The sequence below is a fragment of the Aotus nancymaae genome, unplaced genomic scaffold (assembly GCF_030222135.1).
Source record: "Aotus nancymaae isolate 86718 unplaced genomic scaffold, 86718_ANA_hifiasm-v0.15.2.pri h1tg000040l, whole genome shotgun sequence".
NCBI lineage: Eukaryota > Metazoa > Chordata > Mammalia > Primates > Aotidae > Aotus > Aotus nancymaae.
The window spans coordinates 19470236-19482866 of NW_026988454.1; the positions used below are offsets into that span (position 1 = coordinate 19470236).

At 44.4% G+C, this 12631-nt stretch overlaps 1 protein-coding gene and 2 non-coding genes across 3 annotated transcripts in view; all 3 read right to left on the bottom strand.

Annotated features, from left to right (window-relative positions):
- SASH1 (SAM and SH3 domain containing 1) overlaps positions 1-11253 on the bottom strand; it is a 278424-nt gene extending 267171 nt beyond the window's left edge. The window contains exon 1 of the mRNA XM_064360587.1: positions 11172-11253. Within this exon, the coding sequence (XP_064216657.1) occupies positions 11172-11192 (21 nt within the window). The 5' untranslated portion in view covers positions 11193-11253. The remainder of the gene's footprint in view (positions 1-11171) is intronic.
- On the bottom strand, positions 2948-3088 carry LOC135268432 (U4 spliceosomal RNA). Its single transcript, XR_010336761.1, has one exon. It is a non-coding gene; the product is annotated as a U4 spliceosomal RNA (small nuclear RNA).
- Positions 3638-3744, bottom strand: LOC135268507 (U6 spliceosomal RNA). The gene has a single exon (XR_010336821.1). It is a non-coding gene; the product is annotated as a U6 spliceosomal RNA (small nuclear RNA).
- Positions 11254-12631: the final 1378 nt, after the last annotated feature.

The window sequence follows — 12631 nt, forward strand, 5'->3', positions numbered from 1 at the left end:
CTTGTCAGCAGGCTGGAGTGCAGTGGTACAATCTCAGCTCACCGCAACCTCTGCCTCCTGGGTTCAAGTGATTCTCCTGCCTCAGCCTTCCAAGTAACTGGGATTACAGGCATGCTCCACCACACTTGGCTAATTTTGTATTTTTAGTAGAGACAGGGTTTCTTCACGTTGGTCAGGCAGGTCTCGAATTCCCGACCTCAGGTGATCCGCCCACCTCGGCCTCCCAAATTGTTGGGATTACAGGCATGAGCCACCACACCCGGTGACTTCTTGTTTTCTTTTTAAAATTTGCTCACTTCTCTATGTCCCCATCCATTATTCTGGTCCAAACTCTGACAGAACCATGACACACTCCACGGGAGGATGAAGTCCTCAGGCTCATGAGTCGGTCCAGTTTCTTCCTTCTTTGAAACATGCCTCCGGGAGCCCTGTCTGACTTGGTTGTGCTTTGCTCATTCCTTTGCTCATTCCCTGTTTAGTGGAGCACATCCCCAGGAGCTTGCGGCACAGGGATGTAGGTGATGTAAATGCTTTGACTCCTTCTATGTTTCTAGCCCATCTGACCCTTAACTGAGGGTTCTAGGTCAGAAATCATTTGCCCTCAGAATCTCCAGGCTGTTGTTTCCTGGATGCTAGTGTTCCTATTGAAAAGTCAATGCTGGCCAGGTGCAGTGGCTCACGCCTATAATCCCAGCATTTTGGGAGGCCAAGGTGGATGGATCACAAGGTTAGAAGTTCGAGACCAGCCTGGCTAATATGGTGAAACCCTGTCTCTACTAAAAATACAAAAATCAGCCGGGCGTGGTGGCAGGCGCCTGTAGTCCCAGATACTCAGGAGGCTGAGGCAAGAGAATCTCTTGAACACGGGAGGCAGAGGTTGCAGTGAACCAAGATAGTGCCACCGTACTCCAGCCTGGGTGACAGATCGAGACTTTGTCTCAAAAAAAAAAGAAAAAGAAAAGTCAGTGCATGCCAGCCAGGCATGGTGGCTCACGCCTGTAATCCCAGAACTTTGGGAGGCCGAGGCAGGTGGATCACTTGAGGTGAGGAGATCCAGACCAGCCTGGCCAACATGGCAAAACCTGGTCTCTGCTAAAAATACAAATAATTAGCCGGGCATGGTGGTGCATGCCTGTAATTCCAGCTACTTGGGATGCTGAAGCACGAGAATTGCTTGAACCCAGGAGGCAGAGGTGCAGTGAGCCGAGATCATGACACTGCACTCCAGCCTGGGTGACAGAGCGAGACTGTCTCAAACAAAACAAAACAAAAGACTCTCCTATTTAACCCCACTGCTCTGAAAGTTCACAATGATGTGCCTTATTCTCTGTGCTGGTGCTAGGTCTTTTTCTCTTTCTCTCTCTGTCCCTTTTGTTGTTGTTGTTGTTGTGAAACAAGGTCTCACTCTGTCACGCAGGCTGGAGTGCAGTGGTGCCATCATGGCTCACCCTGGCCTCGACCACCCAGGCTCAAGCAAGTCTCCTGCCACAGCCTCCCGCGTAGCCGGGACTATGGGCATGTGCAACCACACTCAGCTAATTTTTTCTTTCTTCTTTTGGTAGAGACGGGGGTCTCTCTATTTCCTGGCTGATCTCAAACTCTTGGGCTCAAGCGATCCTAGGGATGGGTGTGGTGGCTCACCCCTGTGGGGTCTTCACATCCTCTTTATTGATCCTCTTTTGATCTATTTGTTCATCAAGGTAATAAAGGACTACCAAGATCGAGCACCTGGTATGTGCCACGTATTGTACTTTCTACTCAGTATGTCTCATTTCACCTTCACAGACTCCCTGCAAGGCGAGCGTTATTATATCCATTTGCGGGCCAGGACTGCTGCTCAGAAGCTTTTCCCAGGACACTGAACTCTGACAGGTGAATAGCTGTCAAGTGGTGGAGGTTGGCCTGCAGTGGGCATCAGTCTGACTTCCAAGCTGGCTGCTCTTTCCAGGGCAACCACCCAGAGGCGGGTCCCAGTGCTAGGTGACGGCAGGATTGCATGTCAAGTGCTTCATAGGGGTATGTAAGTTCCATGGGGGCTGAGACCTTGGCTGGTCTGATCACCACCATCAACCAAGCACAAGAACAATCCTTGCAGTGCTGAAAATACACAATCTTTTCTTTTCTTTTTTTTTTTTTCTTTTAATGTTGAGGGGAAAATGTGTGTGTGTGGGGGGGAATGTCAGGGGGAATGTTGGAGGGGGGAATGTTGCAGGGGTGGGAATTTTTTTTTTCAAGACAGTCTCACTGTCACCCAGGCTGGAGTGCAGTGGCACAATCTTGGGTCACTGCAGCCTCTGCCTCCCAGGTTCAATCAATTCTTCTGTCTCAGCCTCCCAAGTAGCTGGGAATACAGACGTGCACCACCACGCCCAGCTAATTTTTGTATTTTTGGTAGAGATAGGGTTTCACCATGTTGACCAAGCTGGTCTCAAACTCCAGGCATCAAGTGATCTGCCTGCCTCAGCCTTCCAAGTGCTGGGATTATAGGCATGAGCCACTGCTCCCGACAATCAATATTTTTTAAAAGGATGAATGAATGGATGGATAGATGAACATAATTTCATTTAATTCTCAGAGCAACTCAGTTGTAACTCTAATTAACCCTTTTGTAAAAGGTTAGAAAGCAAATCCCTGCATTCTGGGATTTTTGTTTGCCAGGGGACTGGTCTTTCTAGGAATCGTTTTTGTGTAATCTAGGAATTACCCATGATGATAACCCATACTACCCTTTGGCAACCAGAACCCAACAGGATAGCTGAGTTGGTTTGGCTAAGTGACTGAACATTTATTCAACAAAATATTATTGAGTGAGTGTCCACTATGTGCTAGGCACTAGGCTGAGAGATTTACATTCATTAAATCTTATGCTGTCCCCACAATGGCCCTGTCGAGTAGCCAATTGGCCTAAAACCAGTTTCTTTCTTTTTTTTTATTTTTTTTAATTCAGTCTCCACAGAGACTGTCAAAAATTGCCAATGCCGACTTTATTTCAAGCCGTCATGGCGGGATATTGGGAAAAGTTTTCAATTAGCAATAATTGCGCCTCGGATAAACCTCACTGGCTACGATACTGCCACGGCGCAAAGCTAAAACCAGTTTCTTAAAGATTCATTTGCTTGGCCAGGGTGCGGTGGCTCACACCTGTAATCCTAGCACTTTGAGAGGCCAAGGCAGGCGGATTGCCTGAGCCCAGGAGTTTGAGACCAGCCTGGGCAACACGTTAAAACCCTGTCTCTACTAAAATATAAAAAATTAGCTGGGCGTGGCAGCATGCACCTGTAGTCCCAGCTACTCGGGAGGCTGAGGTAGGAGAATTGCTTGAACTCGGGAGGCGGAGGTTGCAGTGAGCTGAGATTGCACCACTGCACTCCAGCCTGGGTAACTGCACGAGACTTCGTCTCCATTAAAAAAAAAAAAAAAAAAAAGATTCATTTGCTCAATGAAGAGTTTGCTTAAAATTCAGCGTCTAGACCTTTGAGAGTCCAGGTTTCATTTTAGTGTTCTATATTTTCTTGGCATTTGAGAGCAGTTCAATGATGAAAAAAATTCGTTCCTCCAAGGGCATTACCTAACTTTATTTAGTATTTATATTACATATTTATTGAACTTGCAGATTTTTTTTATTGACTGCTTTTTTAAAAATATGGGCCATTTCACAAATTTGCACATCATCCTTGCACAGGGGCCATGCTAGCATTCTCTGTATTGTTCCAATTTTAGTATATGTGCTGCTGAAGTGAGCCCAGAATTTTTTTTTTTCTAATGATAGGATTGTTTTGCATACTTGAAAGTGCCTTTCCTTGTTCTATTTAACCTACTTTTGCATGGTTAAGCTCTTTTTAGTCAGTTTATTATGTAAGGCCGTTTATTCAGAATTTAAATTAAATTTAAAAGTAAATTAAATTAAAATTAAAATTAAATTTAATTCAGTACTTCTTTCCAGGACATGTGAAAAGACATAAAAATGCTCCAAAGGAGACAGAATTTCGAACGAATGGGTTTTTAGGTAAGATGTTCCCCAGCTAGGTTGTAATGAGAAAACAATGGAGACCAAGATGTAGGCAGATGTTTAGTAAGCCTCTCCCTTCCTTCATTCCTTTCCTTTCCTTTCCCTTCCCCTCCGCACTGTCAGCCATCGAGGAGGAGGCTGGAGCTCCTGATTTCTGATTTTTACCATCCTAGGTATCAAATGCTATTTTCATGTCCCCCTGAGTCAGAAGGAAGGTAGTCTGGTAGGTTGCTGAGTAGATGTACTAGGGGCAGAGAAAACTTGGCAACCTTTCAAACATTCTTACCTCCTGTTCATCCATAAACCATGCCCTCCAACATCAGTGGGACATGTGAATGACTGAAAATGAGCATGACTAAAATAGGCAGCGAATTGTATAACCCTGAAGCATTGGCATAGTGATTTTATTTATTGCACAAATGCTCATAATCATTCAAACAGATAGAAAAAGGGAGAACTTACATTACTCCTGCCTGCCCAACACACCCTTGGATCAGGATTTTAAAATTTGTTAATTATGTTAACTATTTGAACAAGTCTCTATTTTTGACATGAGAAAATAAAATCAAATTGCTGAAAGCAATTTGAGGGAGAGGTAGGAACTCAGGGTTCAGTATAAGAGTAACGGAGTTGTTTAAGAACATGAATCTGTTAAATCCAATCTAGGAAACATAAACGGAGTACACACAAACTGGATATTTTGGTCGAGCACAGTGGCTCATGCCTGTAATCCCAGCACTTTTGGAGGACAAGGTGGGTGGATAACCTGAGGTCAGGAGTTCAAGACCAGCCTGGCCAACATGATGAAATCCTGTCTCTATTAAAAATACAAAAAATTAGCCAGGCTTGGTGGTACATGCCTGTAATCCCAGCTATTTAGGAGGCTGAGGCAGGAGAATCACTTGAACCTGGGAGGTGGAGGTTGCAGTGAGCTGAGATTGCACCATTGCACTCCAGCCTGGTTGACAAGAGCAAAACTCCGCCTCAAAAATGAAACAAAACAAACCTGCATATTTTGTCGCTTTTAAAAGGTCAAAATAGATGGTTCTTCAAAATAAAGCACAAGTGTCTTTATTTTCGTATTTGGAAAACTACTGGAGTGTCAACATAATAATGCCTGCAAACTTTCAGAAAGAATTTCTGTAGAATTTCCTGGACGTTATCTGGAATGAGGATGATGTCCTTCTGACGCTACAGTGTTTTATGGGAGCTGAGATCATCTCACCTCTGCCCTGTGTCTGTCCCCAGGGAGTCTGACCAGTGCCCCTGGGTCCAGCTTTTCCTGACACTCTCAGCAGAAGCAGCTGGCTGGTCTGAGCACAGTGAACCCAATGTCCCTCCATGCCATACAATTCTACCAATCTAGCTTCTCAGGTGTTAGTGTGGTATTTTGGAAAGTATATCGGTGGGGATGTCAACCAGGCTAGACTTTACTGTGCTGTTGACTGTAGCGGCCACATTGGCCACCTGACCCATGCCAGGAGCCACTTCAGCTGCAGGTGCATTTCTGTGTGATGGTTGTCATTTTGATTAAGAGTGCAAGGCTCAGGGGCCAGACTCTCTGGGTTCAAATACTGGCTCCTATATATCCTAGTTATGGGACTATTTGTGTGTCTCCTTTCCTTATCAGTAAAATGGGAATTTTTATGCATCTATCACACAGTGTTACTGTGAGGATTAAATGAGTTAATATGTCTAAAGAGTTAGAACAGTGCCTGGCATATGGTAAATTGTATGTAAGTTTTAGCAACGTATAACTATCATCATTATTTTTTTTTATTTTTTATTTTTATTTATTTATTTTTTTTAAGACAGCATTTCACCATGTTGGTCAGACTGGTCTTGAACTCCTGACCTTAGGTAATCTACCTGCCTCGGCCTCCCAAAGTGCTGGGATCACAGGCGTGAGCCACTACGCCCGGCCCATTATTATTTTTTAGAGATGGGGTCTTGCTATGTTGCCCAGGTTTGTCTCTAACTCCTGGCTTCAAGTGATCCTCCTGCCTTGGCCTCTCAAGTAGCTTGTATGACAGGTACAAACCACCGTGTTAGGCTACCGTGATTATTTATGTGAAGTACTCGGAACTACACAAGGCATTTCTTGAGTAAAAAATGCACAGGAGTGCACTCCCAGGTGTATATATTTAAAGGAACAATTGCTTCTTCTGCGATCCTGGATGTACCCAACGGTGCAGTTTCTCTTCTCCGCCTTTCCCTTTGCTACTACCTGCTCTCAGCTTTCTCATCATCCTCTCCCTCTTTCCTTTGTGTGAACTTGGTTCCTCTCCTCCATCCCAGCTTACTTTTTCTTTCTCACACTTACAAATCGCCTGGATACTGTTCCTCCTTTCTTTTACTCTTCTAAGTTTTATTTTATTTTGTTTTGTTTTTCTTTTTGAGACGGAGTCTCATTCTGTCGCCCAGGCTGGAGTGCAACGGCGCAATCTTGGCTCACTGCAACCTTTGTTTCCTGGGTTCAAGCGATTCTCCTGCCTTAACCTCCCAAGTGGCTGGGACTACAGGCACGTGAAACCACGCCCAGCTAATTTTTGTATTTTTAGTGTAGGGTTTCACCCATGTTGGCCAGGCTGGTCTTGAACTCCTGACCTTGTGATCTACCCACCTTGGCCTCCCAAAGTGCTGGGATTACAAGCATGAGCCACCTCGCCCAGCTAGGTTTTATTTTATTTTAGTCACGTAAGTGATCTGAGAAGTGGCTGTAAAAAGGTAACACCGGGCTATTGATATGCTGTCTCAAACTGAAGGGGGTGAGTCACAAAAGGAGAAAGTCCAAGGCTGGACAGAAGAGACGCAAGTTCCTTCTGGCTTTAGAGTTCTGTGACCGCCATTTCAGATTTAGATTTATATTTTCTTAACATTTATCTTTCACTTTGTATGGCTTAAGCCCTAGGCTAGGGTTTTTCAATGGATTATTATGTAATCCCTTACAACAACTCCTTAAAGGCAGGTATCACTCTCATTTTACAAAGGAAGAAAAGCCAAAATAGAAAGAGAATTAACTTATCCAAGGCCACCCAACTGGAAAGCAGAGAGCCAGAGTTGGAACCTACACATTCTAACTCTAAGCTTCAGTCTCTTCCCGCTACCCATAATTCCTCCCACACATAAAAGTAGAAGTAGGCTGGGCACAGTGATTCACCTGAAATCCCAACACTTTGGGAGGCTGAGGCGGGAGGATTGCTTAAGTTCGGGAGTTTGAGACCAGCCTGGGCAACACGTGAAACCCTGTCTCTACAAACAATAAAAAATTAGCTGGGTGTGATGATGCATGCCGGTAGTCTCTGCTACATGGGAGGACTGCTTGAGCTCAGGAGTTAAAGGCTGCAATGAGCCATGATCATGCCTCTGCTCTCCAGCTTGGGTGACAGAGTGAGACCCCGCCCCCTAAAAGAATTGCAATATAATATAATTAATGCAAGTACAAAGTGGTACTTATAATATCTTATGGAAATGTAAGAGAGGTAGGGAGGGGGAATTTCTAATATTTCCTAGGGCAGCTTTTTAAACTGGGGTCCTTGGAATTTTGGAAGGTCAGTGGAGGAAACACCTGAAGTTGTCTGCAAAATTTTCTCAGAGGGGTTTGTGGCCAAGGGAGTAGAGAGGTGGGAGTTTGACCAGGGCAGCACAGAGGAGTATTAACTGTGTGAATGTTTGAGCTGATCAAGAGTTTGCCAGGAATTAGAAGAGGACTAGGCAAAAGAAACCACAAGTGGAAAAGTACATGCAAATAATTTGCTTGGACTTCAGCCTAGGGTACCATTCAAGGAAGCAGCAGGAGACAAAGCACCTAGGATAGGTGGTTAAGGTCCAGACCAAGAAACAAATGATGTCCAGGGCCAAGAATGAACTCTCAAGGATATTAAAAATGCTCTCGAGAGCGTTATTACCGTTCATTGTAAAACGTGTTCTCCGAGGCCATTAAACAATATGCTGGAAGTTGTTTCTTCCCTTTTCCAGATGCTTGTAGCAAATTCTCTGTATTTTAGGATAAATTTGCATTCAGGAGTAGAGCTGGGAGCCTAACCTTGTTTCTGGGGAATAATGTGTCCTGAATTCTAAATAATGGCTTACAAAAGTTCTGAAGAGCCAGGAGTTCTGTGAATTGGCATGATGGCACCCCCCATTGGTGCCTTGGTGGTAGGTCATCGAATCTCTGGCATCCAAATATGGGGCTGTAAATTACAGGAGGGGCAGAGCAAGAGGATATTGCACTAAATGAAGATATGGTGGGTTTGTTACTGGAAAAGAGGCAGAGACATTTTGGATCTAGATTTCCCTTGAGGTAACAGTAGTTACATTTATAATTCAGGTATCACTGTGGAAGTCTCTGCCACACTGATTTTGTTTTCTCCCCAAACTTCTGAGATTGATCACTTAATCAGGTAGATTAACTAGGTTAGTTAAATTAAGATATATATACAATCACCTCCCAAAAAGCAAGCTTGTCTGAACTGGAACTGTTTCCATAGATTTCAAGGCCATTCGCTTTTCTCCTTAGGACAGATATGACGTTCCTAAGCCTGATAATTCCCCTTTCTGTCTGAGTTGATCAATACGTCTTTTTGCATCCTCAGCACAAAAACCCAAAGTGCTTGCTTCCTTTTCTAAAAGAAAGCCTTTGTCTCGCTGGGATTAAGAGGGCATGGTCCCATGGCACAGTTTGCCGTCGAATTTTGGCACCTGAAAACCCTTCCCTCTTTAAAGAACTGTGGGCAACCAGTCAAAAGGGACCCGAGTTCTGGCATTCGGACTGAAAACGTTACCTGCCAACTGGGCTGCTCTGAACGTATTGTTTCTCAAACCAGGGGAAGCGCAAGTAACAAGAGCAGGCTTTGTTCTGTTGGAACATTCTTGACGAGCCCATCTGCCCCGAGTTGAAGGGAGAACCGGCCAGCCGTGTCTGTTCACTTTCTCCCGTCTACCAGCCTCCCCTGGACTCCTGAACACCCTCTAGGGCACGACTGTTACCTCTCACAACTCATATTTCAGATACTTTTTACTTTGTTCATCCCATGACCGTGGAGTTGTACGTGTCACACCTAGTTGCTTTGACTGGCAGTCAGCACTGTTCTCTCAATGACCTAGTCTCTCCTCTGGTGGCAATCCTACCAAGAAGATGGGAGAAACGTGCCCAAGCAAAGCCTCACTAGCTTAAAAGCTCAAACTGACATTTCTTCTAGGGCTCCCTTCCCTAATTCAACTTTCTTTCTTTCTTTTTTTTTTTAAGATGAAGTTTCGCTCTTGTCGCCCAGTCTGGAGTGCAAGGTTGCGATTTCAGCTCACTGCAACTTCCGCCTCCTGGGTTCAAGCGATTCTCCTGCCTCAGCCTCCTGAGTAGCTGGGATTGATTATAGGCATATGCCACCATGCCCTGCTAATTTTGTACTTTTAGTAGAGAATGGTTTTCTCCAGGTTGGTCAGGCTGGCCTTGAACTCCTGACCTCAGGTGATCCATCCACCTCGGCTTCCCAAAGTGCTGGGATTACAGGTGTGAGTCACCGTGCCCAACCGCTAATTCTACTTTCATTCAACAAGTATTGACTGGGCACTGACAATACTGGGCACTGGTCTCAGCTCCTCAGAGACAATAGTGAGCAAAATAGCCTTCCAGAAGCCCACCTGAGAGGACTCAACTCACCAAAGCCCAGGCTAGAAGCTGAGAAGGGACAGGAAGGGCCCTCAGTCCAGGCTGCGGCTCAGCACCCAGGCATCTAGCTGTTGGCTCTCAGACCCTACTTTGTGATCTCTGTACTCTTCTCTTGAATTATTTTTCATGAACAAATCTATTTTTTTTTTTAAGAGATAGGGTCAGGCTGGGCATGGCGGCTCACACTTGTAATCCCAGCACTTTGGGAGGCCGAGGCAGGCAGATCACCTGGGGTCAGGAGTTCAAGACCAGCCTGGTCAACATGGTAAAACCCTGTCTCTATGAAAAATACAAAAATTAGCTGGGCATGTGGGTGGGTGACTGTAATCACAGCTACTCAGGAGGCCAAGGCAAGAGAATTGCTTGAACCCAAGAGGTGGAGGTTGCAGTGAGCTGAGATTGCACCACAGCACTCCAGCCTGGGTGACAGAGGGAGACTCCATCTCAAAAAAAAAAAAAAAAAAAAGACAAGATCAGCTGGGTGGCTCATGCCTGAAATTCCAGCACTTTGGAAGGCCTAGGCAGGAAGATTGCTTGATCCCAGGAGTTCAAGACATCCTGGGCAACAAAGCAAGACCCTGACTCTTAAAAAAAAAAATTAAAAAAAGAAGAAGAAAAAAAGAGACAAGATCTCACTGTTACCCAGGCTAGAGTGCAGTGGTGCGATCATCGTTTACTGCAGCCCTGAACTCCTGGGCCAAGCGATCCTCCTGCCTCAGCCTCCCAAGTAGCTGAGACTACAGTCACATGCCACCATGCCTAGCTAATTTTTGTAGAGACAGTGTTTCGTCATGTTGCCCAGGCTGGTCTCCAATTACTGGGCTCAAGGAACCTGCCTGCCTTGGCCTCCTGAAGTTCTGGGATTGCAGGCATGAGCCCCCACGTTTGGCCCAAAGTGAAAGCCCTTTTTAATTAAAAGAAAAAGAACCTCACTATCTATAGAATACCGGTTCCCCAGAGAAGAAGAAGACGGAAACACAGTTGCTCAGCAAGCCGAGAAGAAAACTCCTTCAGTATAGAATAATAGATGCGAAATGGTTAATCGTCTGGTCTCCACCCCGTGGGGATTGCAATGTGAAGTACATCATTACATCCTTCATTCTTAGCGTGTGTGCAAATCTTTAAAAAAAATTTCAGAGATAAGCAGAGGCTGGAAAAGCTCTGGTCTTTAACAGGAAAAACTTTTCTTGGCTTACAAAACCTTTTTTAAAGTCTTGAGGGAAAATAAATAGCTACATAATTATATAAATATATCTTATATAATGAATTGGTAAGTCAGAAAAATGGCAAATCCTGGTGAAGGAATTCCAATACCGACACTGCCTAGCCCTCTCGGAATTTTGATGAATGCATCGGTAGCACTGAAAACCCCTGGATACTGACAGTTACTTTATACCTGTTTCCCACAATAGATCCTTCCTGAATATACCAGTCTAAATGTCAGAAGGACACGTAAAAGCAGTCTTAAAATTTGAAAACAGACAGCCTACGTACCCTGTAATGTTGTTCCTCCATGAAGGGAGCTGCTGGCCATACGTTCAAATGGTCTCTGACTTCCTCTCTGACTCAGATCGCGTGAATCCACAGCACTGATGTAAGGCTCTAAATGGGAATCTGTTTTCAATTCAGGGCAGATGTGGGACATTCTCACAGCCCTAGGGATTATCAGCTTTAAAACAAATTGCCTTCAGGACGATAAGAGAGGCAGTAACTGCTTCCTGAGGCCTCACTGGGGTCCCTTCCAAATGCTTAACATATAACACAATACTATGACACGAAAGCAAGTTTCATTCTTTGGGTTCTCAGACTTTAAAATGAAGCTTGCAAATACGCCTCAGAAACAAAGTTTGAAAATACATCTCAGAATATTTAACTAGAAATCCAGATATTTTAGTAACTAACACACAACAGTGATGAAAATGCCCCTTTCTCCCGCCCCTACAAAACTCTCCACGTGGTGTTTGGCTCATTAAGTATAGTTTTTCCACAAATTGAAACCGAATTGTTCTGGTTCAGAGTTTCCTTGGCTCAAGATAAGGAAGGGAGGACTATTCCAAGACTTCCACAGAGAAACATCCAGAAATCCATTCAACACGGTAAGTTTAATGTTCTGGAATTAGCGTTCATGCACGGACTCTACATCTCTGAACGGCCTCTGTTCTGAGACCACTTTGTAGGTTTGGCTGATCTGCCAGACTTCAACACCTTCGCTGGGGCTTAATCTAGTTTAACCTGATTTAATAACCCTGAAAAGAAGTTATAAAAGTACAAATTTTGAAGACATCTGAAGAAAACATAAAAACATTTTCCTTTTAATGAAACAAAAGTTTGATAGAGTCTTAAAAATATTAAAAGTTAATGTGCATGGCATTTCCCTACACAAATAAGTTTAGGTGTTGGTAACATCAGGTAATAGTCAGAAGACAGTCACATTAAATACATATATTTGGAAAACACAGTCTGGTTTGTTTTTTGGTGGGGCGGGGAGGACGGATTTTCTTTCTTACTGTCAGGCTGGAGTGCAATGGATCTTGGCTCACTGCAACCTCCGCCCCCCAGGTTCAAGCCATTCTCCTGCTTCAGCCTCCCAAGTAGCTGAGAGTACAGGTGCCGGCAACGAGGCTCAGCTAATTTTTTGTATTTTTAGTAGAGACAGGGTTTCACCATGTTGACCAGGCTGGTCTTGAACTCTTGACCTCAGGTGATCCACCCGCCTTGGCCTCCCAAAGTGCTGGGATTACAGGTGTGAGTCACCGCACCCAGCCACAGTCTTTTCTTTAAAATTAATATCGTCGGTGTGACATAACAGGGCTACATGGTAAAGCATAAAGTCACTAAGAAACATTAGGGCTAGCATTTCTCCTGTCTTCATGGGGAAAAATAAATTAAACTCTCTGTAGCTTGGGAATGTGCTAATATAACCATTAGGCAGCAGTAGAATGGTATTTAGAGTT